This window comes from Lates calcarifer, linkage group LG9 (assembly GCF_001640805.2).
Source record: "Lates calcarifer isolate ASB-BC8 linkage group LG9, TLL_Latcal_v3, whole genome shotgun sequence".
Lineage (NCBI taxonomy): Eukaryota > Metazoa > Chordata > Actinopteri > Centropomidae > Lates > Lates calcarifer.
This window is the reverse complement of record NC_066841.1, coordinates 11,524,888-11,545,574: the sequence shown is the minus strand read 5'-3', so window position 1 is coordinate 11,545,574 and position 20,687 is coordinate 11,524,888. Positions and strand designations below refer to the sequence as shown.

The following is a 20,687-nucleotide window of genomic DNA, read 5'->3' as shown; positions in this document are numbered from 1 at the left end:
ACAGCCCTTTATGGGATGATTTGGAAGCACAATAAACAGAAATATGCCGCTCGCCCAGCTCTGTATTTGATACGTCTTCACACACAGAGGATTAATGTTAGTGACAGACATGTACTTGCTGATTGTGGGCTGATAATAATGTTGCCTGAGGCTGACACTTATACACTCACAATATACTAACATTTTACATTTCCATTCCAAGTGCAAGTACATTTTATTTATTTATCTGACATTCTTACCCGCGGTAACCTATGTGCAATAAAGATTTTAAAGTATCTGACAGCGAGGAGTTCAGAGCACCGACAGTCTCTTGTGATCACAGTAAAATAATGTAATGAAAATAGTAGAATATGGGTAAATGTTTATTTTATTTGGGTTGGAGCACGTATCTGTCGGCTCTATCACCATTTAAGTTTTTTGTAGTGTTTTTCCTCGTCAGAATTAAGGTCCTGAGGATGTTGTACAGACTGTAGAGACAGACTTTTTTTTTTTTTTAGATTGGGTAACATACATAAAATTGCCTTAGCGTCACCATATGTCATCATGTGATAGTATGCAGTATTAGTTAAGTATGCAGTCATTTTACAATGTAGCTCTGAGCAGTTAAAGTGCGTGGCAAAAAACAGCAAAAATAATAGGATGCTTTGAGCTCACGAACAAGAACAAACAAAAAACCATCTCGGCTCTAGATAGAAATAGCCTGTTTCTACATCATGTTTCAGTCTGACTTTAGGATTGGGTTTATTTTCCTTCAGGGCACAGGAATTATGATGCATAGACTAAAGCTAAATTTGTTTAACATCAAAAATGACTCCAAAATGAAGCCATAATATGTACACATATATTCTCATATAAATGATCAAGGATTAAGTGGAATGAATACTGTTGTTATCTCCTTCCATCCTCCCTCTTGAAGACGAGCCAGCTGCCTTTGATATCTGCAGTTTGTGAGGCCTCTCAGCCTGCATCAAGTGACTACAACGGCCAAATTGATTTTTTCCCCTGGCGTTTTTATCACTGGCACAGAAATGCTGATTTTGTTGCAGTAACCACACAATCAATGTCTCCACAATAGCCAGCCATTCTCCTATAGGGGCTACAGCTGTTTGTTAAAACAATTAGCAATTATGAAAATGACATTTTTGGATATGGAAAGCCTCAGCGCATTGACTTGTAGCTTCTGCTGTCTTGTCAGGAATGTGTCCAGTCACATTTCTTCACTTAAAGCAGCAAAAGACTGAACTTGAACACAGGTCACAGGAGTTTTTTGGTTTATTCAGTTTTGCTTTTAAAAAAAAAGGAACTCTTTTTTCCTTTTGCATTTCTGTCCACTGTTGTAACCAGTTGGATTAAAATCACCGCTCTGTGATGCCAGTAAAATAAATTCCCACAGTCTTTTTTTTTTTTTTTTTTTTTTTTTTTTTTTTTTTTGTACAATGGGCTGTACTTTCATCAGCTGTATCTTTTTATCCTTAATCTTTCTGTAACCACAGTTCTGGCTCAAATGGCAGAGGCCTGAAGAATTTAGTCATAAAATCTGGGATAATGAGACTCTGTGAAGCCATTAGCAGAAGTGACCATTTCTGAGAGATTCCCATACAAGCCTGTAAAAAGAGCGGTCCTGGACTTTTGGATGCATTTTCATCCTTATCTTAGCTACAATGCCGGGTAAATTTAAATCAAACAAACATAAATTATACATACATATATACAAGTGTGGAGGAATAATAAAGAAAAACTTGGCAAAAACTGAACTGAGTTCTGCTTTATCTGACGTGCTCATTATATTAGACTGGCGCCTGCCATTTGAACATTTTGTCCATGCAGCAGTAAACAAATGAGCGGCGGTGATGCCAGACTCAGCTGTGGTGCAGGTTTGGCTGATGGTTTGAACTGTGACATGCAGCATCACTGCAGCGTATAGTCCTGTCGTTAAACTGTTGTGTTTAAATTTCTGCTGCTCCCTCACCAGAGATTAAATTCAACACATGCTCACAAGCGATGCCAGACGTCTCTGTCGATTGGCTGTTTTTTTTTTTTTTTTTTAAATTGATTCTAACTATTGATCTCTGCAGCACTAATGTAAGACTTGACTGAAAAATGTGTCCTCATGCTTTAAGTGCTCTAAGGACCCAGACTACAGGGACCAACACAGGCACTGCCATGAATGAACGGCTTGCTTGGTCTGTCTGGAGAGAGAGATAGAGAGAGAGGAGAGCCCTCCATCTCTCCCTCATCCTTGAGAGAGAGAGAGCTTTGCTGTCAGTCTCTCTCTCTCTCTCTCTCTCTCTCTCTCTCTCTCTCTCTCTCTCTCTCCTCTCCCCTCTAGTGGCAGTTAGGAAGCCCTGTGGAGTCCTGCTAAGCCTCTCAATAGCTGCCCTGCCTCCCACCTTGAGGCCCATTCACTTCTAATGAGGTGCTCAAGTGTCTGTGGCTTAACATGAGGGTCAACACCACAGAAATGGGCCCTTTTTACACTGCTAGCTCCAGCCGCTCTGGCAAATGCTGAAGTGATTAATGATATCATGCTCTTATATTTTAATCTGTTAGTGTTTCATTTTAATGTGCATCACTTATAAAGCTCGTCAGACAAAAGTCATCATGAATATTAATTGTCTTTCTCTTTAATTTGCTCACATGATGTTATAGTTACATTATTCAGAATATTTCCACATTTTAAATCCTCAGGTAACGCTGAGTAATGGTACGCTGTAATTTGCAAGATAGTTTGTGTGTGCGTGTCTCAGCACTACTAGCTGCTTGACACTTGACATATTATTTATTACACACACACTGGATGAATGGGCATCAAAGGAAGCATCCCTTCACTCCACCTGAACAACACTCAGAATATCAAGGTCCCAGACAGACCTCACACACTCAAGACTGCCGTTGCTGACAACAAACAAAAGCCGCTTTAGCCTCCCCCACTTCACAAAACACTTCTTCCACAGGAAGGGTGAGTCAAACGTTTTTTGATCGTCTGTCAGTGACCTTGCCCGTCTGTGGTGATTTTTGGCTTTGAACTGAGCACAGGCGTGGTCACACTGCCAGGGAGCATAATGTGAGCCGAGAGAAAGTGAGTCCACCTTCATTTAATTACATGGTTTCGGTGCGAACAGGCACGGGCAGAGTTCAGCGCCAGGCTGATGTCATGGTTGGTGAGAAGCAGAAGAAAGTATTTCTAAAAGGTAAACATGAGAGGAAAAGAGGAGGAGGTGTGTGTTTTTGGGGAGGTGACGATTTAAGGTCTGTTTCCCTTTTGATGTTATTTAATATTTTCTGTCTCTGTAGTTTTTGCCACTAAACAGTAATTGTGTGTGTTTTCATTCTTTTGTGTAACTCCACAACTGTCTTTGACACTTTATATTCAGTCAACATTTAAAGGAAGAAATCATCTGGTTGTTCCCTCATAAGCTTCCACCCAAATTTGGTGCAAATTTTAAACGAATTCCAGAAAATTGATGAGAGAAAATGCAAATGAAAGTGTGTTCCCATCCACTGCTGTTATGCAAGTATGAGGAGTTGGGTGCAATGAAATAAACAGTTGGTGGTGCTAACGTGGTTTTGGGATTTTGACTCAGGTTTTTTATGCAAAAATGTAAAATGTGCATAAAAGCAGATGGATGGAAATTAACTTTTGGCAGTTTGCACATTTACAAGTTTCTGTGAATCTCCTCTTCTCTCCTCTCCTTTCCTCTGCACTTGTTTCATTTAATCCCCTTATGGCCCATTTACGGGGTATATCTGACAATAACGTCCATCCAGGGTCACGTGATGTTATTCAGATGAAGCACAAAAGTATAAAATCCAGGTATTAAAGGACCCAAGAGCTGTGGATGTTGCTGATGCGCGGACCACCACTGGAGTTGCTCAGAAACATCTGCTTACACAAATAGCAAACTATAAATACAAGTCATCCTCATCACATCCAGCTATGTAAACAGAAATAAACAGGCGCTGTTAAGTCCTGTGTATTTAGACAAACAGGATTAATTGCGAGAGGAAACAGTGGACAGCGACTGCTGAGGAAACTTCAGGAAAAGATGATAGTTTGATAGTTTATTCAAGCTGCAGTTTGAGAACCATAAAACAAAGAATATGAAGGGAATACACAATATAATAATGCAGCAGACCTATAATTATTATACTGGTTAAAGGTTAGCAAGTTAGCTAACAAACTCATAATGATGAGACACAAACACAGGTCTGTGGATAGACAGCTCTTTGAGAAAGACACTTTAAAAGACTTAATGTAAAAATGCTAAAACAAACATAATAATACCCATCTTAATGTTAAATACATCTATAAAACTTTATGGTTGAAGGTTGAAGTCAACATTAGAAATATGTTTTAGAATACTTCAGTGTTTTGCAAATTAAATGTTTTTTTTCTGTTTTGGTTTATTTCCCTTTAATCTTGTTCAGCAGAGGAATGGCTGCTTCCAGATTTTAGTTTAATGTAATTTTTTTTTTAAAAAGGCTAATTGTGATTATATGAGACCATAGAGACAAAATGTGTTTTCGTGACAATGTGCGCAAAACAGTTTAGACACCACGTCCCATTCATTTATTTATTTCCCACTGACTTATGGGAAAACACTTGGCACTTAGCACTTAGCATCCATCCATCCGCAGCATGCCAAACATCAAAAGATTTGTGTGTGGCGTTGTTCTGTGTGTGTGTGTGTGTGTGTGTGTGTGTGTGTGTGTGTGTGTGTGTGTGTGTGTGTTGGGTGGAATGAGCTAAGTGACTGTCAAATTACGTAAGGGTGTGGGATAATTCTGCTGGCTTTTCTCTGCATAGTTGGCTGTTTTTTGATTGTCAGGGCTGGCGAGAGGCCAAAGTTCAGCACGCACGCACACACCAACATGCGCAGACACATTTCAGCATCATACATAGCCCATTTATATCTCCTTACCTTAACTGGCATGACTTTCCTGCCATCTTTTTGCCTCTTCTCTACTCTATCACTCCTCTTTCTATGACTTGACGCTAACACACGACCCAAACCTGTGAACACACATCCACACACATTATAGCAGTTTATATTAGAGAATAATCTCATTTTGCCCTTGATGTTGGTATAATAGCTCTAGCTAGATCCTCTCCAAGTCACTCTAATTACACCATTGACTCTGCATTAATACTGTAAATATCCTGTAAATTATAAATTACACTGTCAACATGCTCTAACTAATGACAGTCTCACACACAGCATCACTCCCAATCTGGTGAGATACTAAAAAAAAGGGGCTTATTTCTGTTTATTTCTGTTTACTACATTAAAAATAAATGAAAAATATTATGTGGAAATACACGGGAAAAATAAATAGTATAACACCACAAATTAAATTTGAGCATAGGCCCCAGAGTGACGTACTGTACACTGCCTGTCTTGTTGACTTAATGAGAAAGTTTGAGCTGCAAGTGACTGGTGTTTTCTTGTGTTAGCATAGTGGTGCAACATTGTGCTTGTAGTGATTCCTCTTTGTTGTTCAATTATTTATTTTCCTCCCTATTTCCTGCGTGGCCATGATGACACCTCCCTTCTGGAGAGTGTAAAATGTGCAGCTTCGTCTGTGAAATAGATCCCTGTTTGCACATGGAGAGACTGACCCCTCAGAGAATTACACCCACTGGTCACCTCAATCTTTCTGCCTCTTTCTTCTCTCTCTCCTGTTAATCTTACTGTTTTACACAAGCAGACCCGCATACAGTAATGCTCACTCTTTATGTTTTCACTTTGTATTTGCACCTCTCTGTCCTCTCCTGCTCCAGGCCCTCCAAGTATATAATAGCAGAACCCATGTGACTAAACCACAATCAGTGTTACTTAAATTTGTGACATGGTACGCTCTGTGCATATGTCTTCAAATTTGGATTTGTTCTGCAAACCTCAGCTTGCAAGCACAACTGCGATGTAAGCCAGTTTTCTACAACATGTGCTCTCAAAGTTCCTGTTTGTGCTTTATTCATTTCTTTTTTTTTTCTTAAGTCAAATTCCCCCATCATCAGAGCCAAGTGGTAGAAAACAACAAAAAATTGCTGTGTGAATTCAGTGTGCAAAAAGAAGTAATGAGGGGAAGTTGTGTAAGGGAATATTGAGAGCTGCTGTGTTGACATGGCCTGGGTCGGTGCCAGCCACCCATTCTTACCCTCCACTTTGACCTGAGCTCGGGAGAGGTGGGGCTTTACTGGCTGCAACTTGACTCCACCGGTCCAAGTGGTTCTGTAAGAAGGGGGATGGGGCGTGGGGTGGGGATGGGGGTGGGGGTACAGACCGAAAACTTGTAGACAGACGGAGCACGCACATGGACGGTTACTTAACAAATACTTAACTGGGATATAGTGAAGTTGCTTTTGTGAGTATGTGTTTATATGTAGACATCCAGTCATGGCACAACACTCACACCCTGGTCCCTTCTCTTGCCTCTCTGCCTGACTCACCCCCACAACTATGCAAGCAACTCCATCTCAGTCACCTAATTGATTCCAGATTTCCCCCTCATCCCTTCAGCCTCACTCTCTGAACCTCCTCCTCTTCCTCGCTGTCACTGCTGCCCCTCGTTCTGTCCATCTTCCTGGGCTCTCTGGGTCTCAGTGCCTGCCATGTGTGCGTTTGCCTTGTTTGCCATTACACATGCAAGTGCTAAGTCCTTTAACGTCATCTTTTTGGTATAGGCAGGGTAATTTTTTCCTAAATCCTCTCACAGAATTCCACCTTTTATAGAAATACGATCACTATCAAGTTAAAGTTCACATTTGGGTGCCTGCAGTCTTTACAGTTGAAGGGGTGCTAGAGGGATTTGATAAGCACACTGCCAGCATTCATAGCTTTAACCAGAAGTTGTAAATCTAACCTGTTGTGGGCTGAAATAAAAGCAATAGAAGTCATTGTGTTTCCAGTTTAAAGGTTATAAAAATTTGTTATCTGTTAAACTCAAAAGCCCACAGAGCTTCCTGTTTACTGTCCTCCAAATTTTGCAAAGTATCTGTGGTGTGTTAAGAGGCACGGCGGACACTCTGTTGTGTTGAGCTGAGCGGGTGTTGCTGAAAAATTTAGGAAATGGTGTCACTAGAGCATGAGAATGTGTGGGCGACTCTGTCACATGGACGGGGGCAGAGGGTGCAGGGTGTTTGCTGTGTAATGGTCTGAAGAGCAGATAGAGAGAAGGCAAGAAAGTCTGTCTTCCTCTTTGTTTTTTTGCAAAATGAAACTTTTCTTTGGAAAATTGTAAACCACGATTGTGACTTCCCGTCTCAAAAGCTGTTGCATTTCATGAATCACGTAGTACGTTACCCCTGCTTGTTTAAATCACACAGTGAGGCAGCAAAGCCTCTGAGTACTGGCATGGTTGGGCTGAGTATTACAAGCATACACATCAATATTCACAATGTAAACTATGTGGCCAATTGCCAGCGCTTGTATGAATACACAGTATTTACATGTCACTGGATAAAAGTCCTTGTCTTTATACCACAGATGTTTAATTGACCTGATCCCATAACTTGCTCTTGTGTGTGAAGGTTGCTCATGTGATTAAAATCAGAAAAAACACAGGAGTAACTGCAGATCACCTGGGCCTGTAGAGCAGGTCTTTCTCATAATGTACCATAGAGACAAAATGCTACGCAATTTTTCATTCTACTTCCAGAGATTCCACAGGCAGAAAGAGTGGGCTCAAGTAAAGTAAAGCTGCTTTAACAGAGCACAAAACTCTGCTGTTACATAAGACATGCTGTTTCAAATTGATGCTCAGGAGAAATTGGCAAAGTTGAACAAATAGGATAGCTATATGTAAAAGCCACTTTGATCTTTTAATAGTACAAGAATTAGCCAGGCTAATAGATGGAGACCGTAATAATTTCCATGAAAATGTACGTCTTATTTTTCAACACAGATGTTGGAGGCATTCATATTCAGTTATGGGAACAATTACTGAGTAATGAAGCTTTGCTTCACCCCAGAAGATAAAAATCTGAGTTATTACTGTTTAGATGTAATCAACAATGGAAGTTGAGGTGGTGTCTAACATGGGAAAAATCCCTAACTTGTTCATGGTCTGGTATGATTTTACTCTATCTGTGCTCCAACCAGGATTAGCTGTATTTGTCCTAACAGGGGTTTAGAAAGGTCATGCTAAAGGTGTCTTTCAGCATTTTAGTCTCACTGTAATACAGTGTGTGTTTTTAGCTTCATTAGCATTTGATGCTAATCTAATTCCATTTATCACCTTATGTTCAAGTTTAATAAGTTCAAATGGAAAAGTATAACGATTTTGTTAGTAAAGCTGCAGAGAAAGACTTTTGCGATTATACTTCATCAACCATGATTTGTCTTCATTAGATGTAGACTCAAGATATGATACCCACAGTGTCTACACATCTGTGTCAGGTTAACAGAGCTTAACCCCTTAACGCCGATTGTCGCGTATTTGCATCATACCGTTTGCATTCAGACTGCAGCCAAGATAGCATATGCATTCCCCCAATGCTGGTTTGTGCATTCTAAATATGCGCCTAGGAACCTTTTGCAAACACTGCTTTACCGTAGGACTGTTTGGAGTGTGACCTAAATCCGGTTCATGAAAAGCTATATATATATATATATATATATACACACATATATATAGTTATAGTTACTTAGTTTAGTGTAAATAATTGTAAACAATTTTGTGGCTTCAATAAAAAATTTACCATTGGTTACCATTAATGCCTATTGTCATACCAAAATGTATATCTATTTTATGTGCTATAGACAAATTAACAATCTCTACTTAATTTAGCATCAGCTTGAAAGCAAAAACACAAATAATTATTTTTTTTTATACAATTGTAAATAAATTCAGGCATCAAGGGGTTAAAGAGCAGATTCCCACAAGTCAGTTGTCTAAAGGAATGTGGACAGAGCAAATGTGGTGATGTAATAATTAGTGAGAGACAGGAACCGTCACCAAAGCTTTGTCTGGGGACAAATGAGCCTCCTTTAACCTAAAAGACCGAATAACTGGTGAACTTAAAAATTTATGATCTGCAACATTAAGTAGCTACAAAAGATCTGACAGGTTCATGTTTACCTGCCACACCTCAAACTAGAGCTACAGCCAAACTAAAAGCAGGTTTGTCCAGTGGAAATGGAAGTTCCTGAACAGTTAACTCTCTGTTTTTGTTCCCTGTCTTTCTATGAATGAACTTCAGATATACAGTACCTGTTTTCTGGCCTATAGCTGCATTAACTCTGGCTCAGAGCCAGGGTAATACAGCATATTATTGCTGTATTAAGAGCCAGCACAAAGACGGTGAACTGCTATTATTATACACATAAAAGCTATAAGTGGCCCCTTCTGGGCTTCTTGTGTCTCCCTTCACACTATTCTTTGTGTTGTTCTCATGTCTGTGTGAGTGTTAAATGAGAAATTGGCCCTGTTAGAAGTTTGCTCATTACAGCCAACCAAACTGCTTCGTATCACACTGGTCTTGTTGGGAATTTTCGCCCTTTATATTTGTAGAATGCAACTGAGTCAAGAGACACAAGCAGTCCAAATTATTGAGTGATAATGGTGGAGGGTGTGAACCCTGTTTTCAAATGTCACAAACCACTGTTTTAACATTTATGGTGAACTGTAACATTATAACAGAATAATATCTCTTTAGGGTTTGACAGCGTTGTTGATCAATATCAGTGACTCTACAATTACTTTTCTTTGTGCTGATCCAAAGCTCACTGCCAGGCCTGTTCTGTTCTCTTCAGCCTTTATGGCCTTTTCATTTTCTCACCTGCCATCTTTAGACCTCATTGGTCCTCTCAGGGTGTTCATACATGAACGGCTCATGTCGGTCACACTGCCAGGTAGTGTCATAAAAATGTAGTGTCAGCTTTACATGACACTAACAAATTTACAGATGTGTGTCATATACATCTTTAGTGCTTACACCGTATTATTCACCCACTTATGTGCAGTATGTTTTCTTTGTTGAGTGTTCATGAATGCTCAGGTGCCCCCACCCCAATATTTCTGTCATTGTCTTGCTGTGTGATCATTCACCCATCCATTATCTGTACTGCTTATCCCTTAAGCGTCACGTTGGGACTGGAGCCTATCCCAGCTGACATTAGGCGAGAGGCGGGGTACACCCTGGATCGATCGCCTGTCCATCGCAGGGCCAACACATATAGATAAACAACCATTCACACTCACACCAACAGGCAATATAGAGTCACCAATTAACCTAACCTGCATGTTTTTGGACTGTGGGAGGAAGCCAGACTACCTGGAGAGAACATGCAAACTCCACACAGAAAAGCCCTGGGCGAACCGGGGCTCAAACCCAAAACCCTCTTCCTGTGAGGCGACAGTGCTAACCACTGCAGCACTGTGCCACCCCGGTATGATCATTTTTCAGAATATTATTTTCAAAATGTGTCACATTTAGAGATCTTAAATTTATACAATTGATTATTATTTATAAAGATTTTACACAAGACTCCCATTTCCACAGACACAGAATTTAGAGATTTATCATCATCATTGTTCTTATCATTCTTATTCCTCTTTCCCTGTGTCCTTCTTTCTCTTTTTCCCCTTCTATCCATCTGTGCAGCCTTGTAATCACTCTCTCTCGCTCTCATTAGTAAAAAGCACATACGTATACTGAGGCACGTTCCCGTGCTCACACACATGCACACTCACATACACACATACACATACAACAGAGGCCAACCTCTGCACAGACATGCAGCAGGGCAGCTAATTAGTAAAGTGGCACTGGGGTTTTGTGTGAAATCACACACACATAAACACAGTGTTGCGTACACATGCATTGCCCAGTGAGGGCTCAAACCCTGCACACTGCAGAGACACCACTGGACGCCAAGTCTGCCAGTGCTATTGATCCAGGACAAATGAACAAATGAGAGAGAGAGAGAGAGAGAGAGAAACGGAGAGAGTGAGAGAGAGAGGAGGAAGGAAATGTGTGGAGAGGGGTCATCGTGTGCGAGACAGAGTGTTGTCACACCTCAGCTCCCGCCTTCTCTCCCTCTCAGATCAATACCATCTTTGTGTTTGTTAGCACAGCATTGTAGTGGCGAGTGGTCACTCCCCCTAGTGGTGTGAGGCCAACACAGTCGCGGGGGAGAGAGGTGGGAGGAGAGTTGAAAGACGGATGAGAGAATGAAAAAGAGAGAGAGAGAGAAAGAGGAACGCGCAGAGAAGAGAGACAGAGAGAAACAGATAGAGATGGAAAGACAGGGTTAGAGACAGAGGACGGGAAAGAGAGGTGGAAATGCAGAGAGTGGTAGTGGCGACCCAGTTCCATCACTGCTTGTTTGTGTTTGGGGTGGCACAGCAGTTAAGAGCATTGTGGCATGGGGATGGGGATGGGGGGAGGAAGAGGGCTGTGTGAAATAAACATGCATTTGTAAGGACATTACCTTACTGTACACACACACACACACACACACACACACACACACACACACACACACACACACACAGGGCTTGCATGTGTTCTAAGGCACTTTGGGAACCACTACTTACACATGTGTGAATGTGAACACACATGCAAACTGCTTGTAATCATTCTGATCATTTTCATACCTGATATTCCTCTCATCTGATACACACACATACACACACACACTGCAAACAGTTTTTTCGACAGTTGGGAGTAAACTACAACAAATATAGTTTTTGCCGCATCAGCTCAGGACATTTTTGTCTGCATTTTTTATTTCAGGATGTTTTCAGTTTCAGTGTCTGCAATAAAAATGAAACAAACTGAATCTGTTTCTCCAATGTGGAGATTTTCTTTGTCACATATGACAGTAAATTGAATGTCTTCATATTATAGACTTTTGGTCAGACAAAACAAACAAACTGAAGATATCACTGTGGGCTTGGAGAGATTGTAAATTGATTTTTACTATATCTAAACATATTACAGACTAAAAGATGAATTGATGAATCTATAATGAAAATAATCATTAGTTACAGCCCTAAAACTAAACATTTTCTACTTATTTAAAGGGAGACTGGAGCAATCAGTCCATTTGCATTCTCTTCATTTTTCTTTCACTAGAATCAAGTATAACATTTGGCTCTATGTGGGACAGCAAATCTTGGTGAAAATAATTTTTAAATGGATGTCCTTCTTCTATTTAAAAAAAAAAAAAAATCAGTCTATTTATCAGTGAAACTCAGTACAGACCAAAAATGATGAGCCCCACAGTTTAACCTAATTGAGACCAAGGCTGATTACATCCAGTTCCTTTCTTTCAGCCATGATGCAGTTCCCTGTCGCTCGAGCTGTGATGAATGATGGATCATGATGCTTTAAAGCCCTATTGCACTTAGCTGTGCATTTAGTGTCTCCAGCACGCTTCTCCCTTGGGCCATCTGTGTTCCTCCTCTGATTAACAGGCAGTAAAAACTAAGACCGTGGTGGTTACTGACTGACTGTTGGTGAAATGTTTTCCTCCAAGTATATGCCTCTCACATCAATGCTTCAATGCATCAGATCATTGTTTTTATTTCACACTTTTTTTTCTATATTTACAATGTTTGTGTGTGGCTGTGTGTGCACGCTTGCGTGGATGCCTGACCTTGTTTGCTTGCAAGAGTGATTTGTCACACCTTGTGTTGATATGGCGCAGTGAGCTGGCTCTCTGACAACTACAACGTAAACAGGAGCATCTAATGTGGATTGCATGTTTCCAGGCATCTAAGTATGCGCTGTTACTGCTGTTGGGATTTGTAAAACATGCAGTACCTGCTCTTTTAGGGAACTGCAAAATCATATGCAGGAATTAGGAGAGCAAAATCTGGAAAAGTTTCCTTTGAGTCCTCTCAGGGGTGTGTGTGGTCCATTTTTGTCAACTTTTGGATGGGAAGTGTTGGGAGGATGTGAGGTTGAGGAGTCAGTGACACAGTTTTTTCAGTAATAAGGGTCAGGAGCCTACTGTGGAGCCGGTCATGAGGGGAGTAAATGAAGATGGAGGATTGGCAGAGTGGGGGGAAGAAGAAAAGTTGGGGGATTTTTAAGAGCAGGAGAGAGAGAGAGAGTGTAGGAGATATAGAGACAGTGAGAGCTAATGAGCTGGATTTGCTGGAGACTTGGCATTCTGCTCATGGTGCTCGCTCTATCTCTCTCCTCTGTAGAAGAGCTGGCTAGAGCGAGCTTCCTGTCTGAGCCCTGAAGCAGGAGTAAATGAGGGGTGGGTGGGGGGTTTTGGTGTGAGGAAAGGGGTGGTGGTGGTGGTGGTAGAAGCAATAGAACAGAGGAAGGAGGAGAAGGAGGAGGGTGAGGGGCGGGAGGGACCAGTGTTGAAATTGAATGCTAGGGCGCCATGTTCTCACCGCCAGCGTTTCCATGGTTACAGGGTAATTCTGGCGAGTAAGGAAATTTCATTCACTGTGGTATGAAGAAGAAGAAGAGGGAGGAGGAGAAAAAAACAGGAGGGAAATATCAACAAAGCAACTGAGGGGAAGAAAGGAATACACAACCCCGCAAAAAAAAAAAAAAAATCAAGGAAGAGAAATAAGAGGAGGAGAAGGAAGAGGAGGAAAGAGAAAACCTCCACTGGGGTTTATGCCACCCATCCCCCAGGCGATCTGCCTCTGCCTCTGTCTCTCATTCTTTTTTTTTCTTGTGTATTTCTGTGATGCTTGGTTTGTTTGCCACCACCCTATAAGCAAACACAACACCCACCCACAATCCTCCAGTTCTTCCAGCAGCCCTGCAGGTATATGGCAAAGAACAAAGAGAAACACTGTTAACTGGCCGCTATGTTTGTGTGTGTGTGTGTTTACGCCCGCGTGTGTTCTTTCTTTTTGGGAGGAGGGCAGTGGGGGTTGGTGCTGGAGGGGGGGGGGGGGGGGGGGGGGTGGTCGGGGGGTCCGAGGGTTAAAGAAATCAGGAGGGTGCAGAATTGTTTCACAGCACATTTGACACACATGTGGACCGGCTGCTGACATGTCAGAGGCTCGGGCAAAGTGCAGCTGATTTCTTAGATTTCAAAGAGGGAAGAAAAAAAAAGAAAAAAAGAGAAGGTTGAGGTAAAACTCATGTGCATGCATGTGCAGACCTGAAGACGCAAGCATGTGTGTCAGCTGCGCAGATACAGGCACACTCTTCGCTCTCCGGCTAACTGGGCTTGACAACTGCATGGGGTTTGACTGGGCTGTCGCTGCAGCCAACCTGACAGCTGTACAGCCAAGCATCCTCTGTTCAAACATGCTCACACACACACACACATGCACACGAACGTGCAGTTGCACACACGACTGCAAGTGTAATTTTTGATACGATGTGCAGGTTTTCTCATCAGCACATGCAGCATGTTTTGACAGAGCGAGCTATAAACACATGACGCTGAATTATGTGCTGTTTATTATCCTCAAGCTGGTGTGTGCAGATGTTTCGCTGTCATGGAAAATATGATTAAAATTTTCATCATTCGAATTTTAAGATTTATAATTCAATTTCCCCCACCCCCACCCCCCTATCTTTCAGTGGCTGAGGAGGGTCTCTGGGAGTGCGGACTGTCCTACGAGTGCAGGACTCTCCTGTTCAAGGCCATACACAACCTGCTGGAGAGGTAAACCAATCGTCATTTTCCAGATGCACAGTGAGGACTGCAGGCAGGATGTGAATGACATACATAGGAAATGTAAACATGTTACATAACAGACATAGATACATAGTAATGTGATGTACAATCTTATACATATTTATGAAGAATATAACTTTAATATGACATTTTTGAGTTTTTGCACAATACTTCTACTCTTCTACATTTCAGAGGAAAGTATTGTACTTTTTACTCCATTACATTTCTGACAGATTTAGAGAGCTTATTAATCTTATAAAGCTTATTAAATTATGAATTGAAAATATGAAACAGTTAAAATTAGTTCTGATCACCAGGCACCAATGATGCAATAATACAATAATACTGATAATACTGATGTGAGACAGTCTGCATAAAGAATACTTTTACTTTTTACATTTTGAGTACATTTCGTTGTTAATGGTTAATGGTTTATTTAAGTATTTTAATTATTTTATTTAGTATTTTAGTATTTTGAATGCACTTGTGCCAGAGTAATTTTAAGGTATGTTATTGTTACTTTTCCTTAAGTAATTTTTTATTCATTTATTTTTATTTGTATATTATTATATATAGTGTTTTTCCTACCACTGCTAGAAACTGATCTTAAAATTAAATAAAATGACTTTGTTATATTTGTTTTACATCTACACTATGTTTTCACTTGGATTAAAATAGTGAAATGGTAAAAAAAAAAATGTAAAAAAGAAAAGAAAAGAAAGAAAAAAATCTGTTATATGAATTAAATACACTTAGAATAGCTGAAAGTAGGGTGTATGACCAGTGTGTAGAAGGTGAATTCCTTTGATGGATGACTAAATTTTATCTTCTAGTTTACCAGACTTCTGTTAAAATGCACTCACATGTATTAACCAGAATACTATATTAAATTTATATTTCACTTTTATTATTTTAGTATGATATCTTTAACATTTATCAGTCATTTAAAGTAATCTTTCTCCTCTAAATAAATGTGAATGATGTTTTGGATTTCCTACAAAAATAACCAAACAAAAGAACTTCAGGTTTAATTGACAGACAGGTTTATTTTTCTTCCAGAAGCTTCACCTTAATGAAATTATAATCTGAGTGCTGAATCACTTGCTCAAGTAGCCAAAGCTCTCCTTTCTGAGTTAGAGCCATCTGTTAAATGAAGCAGCACATATTTGCTCTCTATTAAGTTAAGCATCAGTGATCATCAGAGGGGGCAGGCTGAATTAACCTTCCTATTACCTTGAAGCTAACTCCTTTTATAGTGCACTATCTCAGCACGGGAGGGATCACTTCCACCGTGTCACTTTCATACTGTACAGGTGAAACTGACCCTTGTCACTGGCTGTTTTTATTATTGTTATCATTATTTAGAAGTAACATAGATTTTAATGACAATGAAACAGTATTTCAGCAACACAAAAATAACTGGCTACAAACACTAAATTACAAAATGAGGACTGTACATGATGTAGCTGAATTTGTCAGTCCTGATGGCCCAGACTTAGTAAGGCTTGTAATGGTCCAGAGGTAGCTGTTGTATGGTTCATTATTTTGTATTTTTCAGCATAAGACTGGAATAATAGCGAGGAAGGTGAGGGGTTTTGTGGTTAATTGAAGTCTCAGAGTAATCTTTTAGACAGGCTGATGTTTGTTTTTGTAAGAGAGTCAGACATCTGCCACAGGTGCTAAGGCTAGATTTCTAGAATCCCATTGCTGCAGGCTTTTATATGGAGTGATTTGATTTTCATTAGTATTCATCAATGGACATAAATGATCCTCAAAAACATAATCAACTCAGAAGTTAACATATGAAAGCTTTGTGTGGAAAAAACAAAAGGCATGTACAACATTTAGCAAAATGTACATATTAGTCAAATGACCCTAGATGATGTACATGAGTGAGAAAAACAGGGACACTGCTTTGCCAATAGGTTTATAAAAAGTGTGTGTTGAAGGTAACACAGTGATGCCAGGATGGAGTTGAGGTGGGACGAGCGAGACACAAACTCCTCAGTTAAGTGTGATAGCTTGAGACACCTGTCAATCAAGGTTTTCTCTCTTCAAAGCTGCTCTACTCAGTGTCATTATTTCAATACTTCACTGTTGTGCAGCTCATTGTTTTGGTATGGATGCACATGTTGCTCTTTGTCTTCTGGGTCTGTAAAAAGACAGTTGTTTTGCCCACATGTTCACCATATCAACTTCATACAGCGATAGCATGTTAGTAATTTGTTTACAGCTCCTTGTGAAGTTTAAGTAATAATATTCTCTTGGCAGGTGAGTGATACATTTTCAAGTTTGAGCTATTTTACCTATTGAGAAGTTGGTTGTAAGGGGGGCTGAATCTGGAGGCTTTTTAGCATTAGCTTCAGCATTTTACTCATTGTGGTTACTGATATATGTTAACAGTGATCTGATATGATGGATTGGTATAGGGATCAATACTGGCCTTATCAAGTGGTTTGGGTATCAGCCATAACATGACTGATTCATGTCATTATGAAGTGAATTGTTTCCAAGAGAGATCATATGTGCAGTGAGCAGCCATGGTTAGAATAGAAAATGTTCTCATAAGAATGCACCAAAGATGGTAGAGCTAGAGGCTGAAAAGCTTTGGCTACCTGGCTGGAGTCAGGCTGAGCGGGAGAGGAGTCCACAAAATCATTTTGTAATTCCTCGACCCAGGTCAGAGAATCCAGCAGGGAATTCTCTGGCACCTGCACACAGAGGCAAGTCAAACTTCTGAGGGCACTGAGTTTTGTCTGTGAAAGGAGGCTGAAATGAGGTGAAGAGGTGCACAGATGGTGGAATAGCCAAATAGGGAGCAGTGATCTGACTGAACTGTTTGATGTGATCACATTTTGATCTGATTAAAGCACAGGTTTTTGGAAAGCTATGTGTAAAAGCGCACCGCCACTTAGGGACAGGGAGATTAGCAGAAGATTACCTTTACTTTACCCGCACACTTGTCGTTAACTCCACGTTTCAGACTTTGCTTAGATGGAGCTGAGGGACGGTCCCTGCTGCAGTTTATGTGTAATGAGTAAAATCATAAAACAGTTCTAACAGTCAAAGAGCCAAAGGAGTCAGTGTTACTCTGTTTTGCATTTCTCGCTGCTCGGTTTAGCTCCAGATAGAAAGGCCGCAAAAAATATGCACAAGGTCAACTTAATATGAAAACACATCAAACTGTTTCTGCTCATATAAGCTTTGAAATTCACAACAAGGCCAGGAAATTATATTATGGAAGCGGCTGCCGATGAATGAAATACAACACTGCCACAAGCTATGGCTTCAAAAATCACCACAGAGTTGAAACCTCTGTGAGCTTCACAAGAATACTACGTGTTGCATGATTCTTGTGCTGAACTGTGTGACATTGTTCAGATGTTGCTTTTAATCAGCCATGCTCCTGTATATAATGAGAGAGAGAAGAAAGAATAGAGAGATGTAAAACCATTTTCTATCTGTGTTTTTCTTTGTCTAATGATTTTCTTTCTCCCCTGCTCTTTTTCTCTGCTGCAGGTGTTTGATGGATAAAGGCTTTGTGCGGATCGGGAAGTGGTTCTTCAAGCCACACGAACCGGAAGAAAAGTCTCTGGGCAACAGGTGAGTGAGTGTTCAGCGTGCACACTCGCACGCACTAGCACAGTCACATGCTGCCACTGAGCTTCTCCAGCATGAGGTTTCATATATGTTAGACTGTGAGAAATATATACTACCATAGTCCATGTGTGTGGGTGTACAGTATGTGTGTGCATGTCAAGGTGTGACACAGCCCGGCAGTGTGAATGGCTTTCATGTGATTCAGTATTTGCAGTGTCTCCTCTCCTTGATGTACCCTCAGCTGGCTCATGGTGTCAGACTGGTAAAAAAAAAAAAAAAAAAACAGGACAGTGAATGGAGGTGAGAGGTGGGTGCTGAGCTGAGTTGAGCTCTCACAGCTCTTGGAGAGGGTGGTTGTGTGTGAGTTATGTGTATGTGTGTGTGTGCTCATGCGTCAGTGTGTCATGCTGTGTAACTGTGTGGGCAATGTGGGAGACAGACAGAGAGACTGAAACTGAGTAAAGATGAGGGGTGGGTGTGATGACAGTAGCTTCAACTTGTTGCTTCAGCCATTATAGCTCCCACTCACAGCTCAGTCTGGCCACTTGAGCTTCTCCTGCTGGTGAGGACGCAGCATTCCTTACATCTCTAGCATAACAAGGCTCAGATGCTAAGTATTTGACTAAATGGCTCCAAGGAAACCACTTAGCTGTCAAATATCTCATTTTAGAAATCTGTTTGAATATTGCTCACAGGCAGCAAACACAAAAATCACCCATGTATTTATATTTACTTTGTAGGTTTTGAACTGGAAAGCTTTAAATTGCATTGTCATTCAAAATGTGGTGCAAATTAAGCGACACACAGGAAACTCTCACTCTGGAAAGTTGCTGACTCAAGTGCAGTCTGCTGTGATGTGCTGTAGCAAACCCGGGTTTAGCTGTTCAGAGCAGGTGGAAGTCCCTCAGTGAGACACGCTGCGTGACACAAGTGTGTGTCACTTGTACTGCATACTTATAGTGTTCTGAGACATACTGTGAGGAAACCTGCATTTTTTGTAACTAAGAGCAGTCTAATGTGAAATATACTGTGCACACAGGTGACAGATAAAACCCTGAATAAATGAGTGAATATGAGTGATGCTTTCTTACAGGATGCATTGAATTAGTATGAAAGGATGTGAGTTATCAGTCTAGAAGAAACATTACAAGTTCAGCATCAAACTTCATTTTTTTAATTTGCCAAGGGCTGTCTCCAGTGGTGGAAAACAACAGCAATTTTTTGGAAATCACTTCTTTTCTCCTGTTGAAGTTAGCATTTTAAACAAGCCGTCCAGCCTGTCTCGTTACTTTATGATGCTGAATCACTGTAGTGTAAGTAGCGCTGTTCAGAGTCCGTATTACAACCTCTTTCATAATACCTCTTTTGTCTATTGTAAACACAACTATGGCTGAAGCTCTTGTCAAGTGACCATCACCACTTCAGATTTTGCATTTACACCAAACCCTTTCACATTTTATCTCACACCCTCACTGGCCACAAAAGGTGATCCCAATTTCTAATTAGCATGGATATTTTTCTTTTCTTTTTGTCTTTATTTTAGGGGTTATGACATCTTTTACAGATCCTCTGTGTATCTCTGTGTGCGCATTTATTGGGCACATTATCCTGTTCGACAAATGGAAGTTGCTCATTAATTAGCCCATTGAAAAGGCTATGGCCTTACTTCTATGAGAACAAAAAAACATCCAAATATAACCAACATTACAAGTGAGTGTATTTAGGTATTTAGCATGCATGTGTGCATACACATGCATATGCATACAAACATATGTTGAGTACAGAGGCTCTGCATCTGAAATCACCCTCGGTGTCTGAGCATGTGCAGTGATTTACATGTCTGTGTCCCTTTCATCTTACATCATGTAATTCCTCATCATTTTGACTGCTCTGTATGAATATGTTGTCAGCTGGTACGCCCCCTGCTGAGCCAATTCGGACTTGTACTGTCTGTGAATTATTGAACATCCTGGAAGGAAAGACAGAGAAGGAGAAAAAGAAACAGAGAGAAATATTCCTGAACACGCAGACAGTAATGAATACAAATCTTACGTAGATGGCTGTGCTTGTCGTCTTTTTCTTTTTTTTTTTTGGTGTGTGTGTGTGCAACTCTGCAGCTGTTGCATGTGTCACAGTGTGTAAGTGAAGCATGACGGTTTTTCCTTTCACATATCTCCACTGCTTGCTTCCAGTGCATGTGCAAACACACATACAGTCATAAATACCCCCCCACAAACACACACACACACCATCCCTTGTTCCCAGAATAGCAGTGTTGCTGCACAATTGATAGTGTGAGACCTAAGAACCCCTGCAGATCCCTGGCCATCAGTGTTTTCATGCCATGAGGGAACATTGCTCAGTTAGGCATACACTGACCTCCTGCCTCAGCTCCTTTGTCTCAGCTTCGCTCCCACATTGTGCCTTTTATCCCCAACAGGGGGCGCTTTTGGTGCTAATACCCATGCCATGCCC

The 20,687-nt window shown here is 40.7% G+C and overlaps 1 protein-coding gene across 4 annotated transcripts in view; it reads left to right on the top strand.

Moving 5' to 3' along the window:
• The window catches only part of LOC108874437 (mediator complex subunit 13L), a 76,065-nt gene that overhangs the window by 30,555 nt on the left and 24,823 nt on the right, over positions 1-20,687 (top strand). For all 4 annotated transcript variants that reach the window (XM_018662891.2, XM_018662890.2, XM_018662889.2 and 1 more), the window contains exons 3-4: positions 14,516-14,600; positions 18,132-18,215. In XM_018662891.2, coding sequence (XP_018518407.1) covers positions 14,516-14,600; positions 18,132-18,215 — 169 coding nt within the window. The remainder of the gene's footprint in view (positions 1-14,515; positions 14,601-18,131; positions 18,216-20,687) is intronic.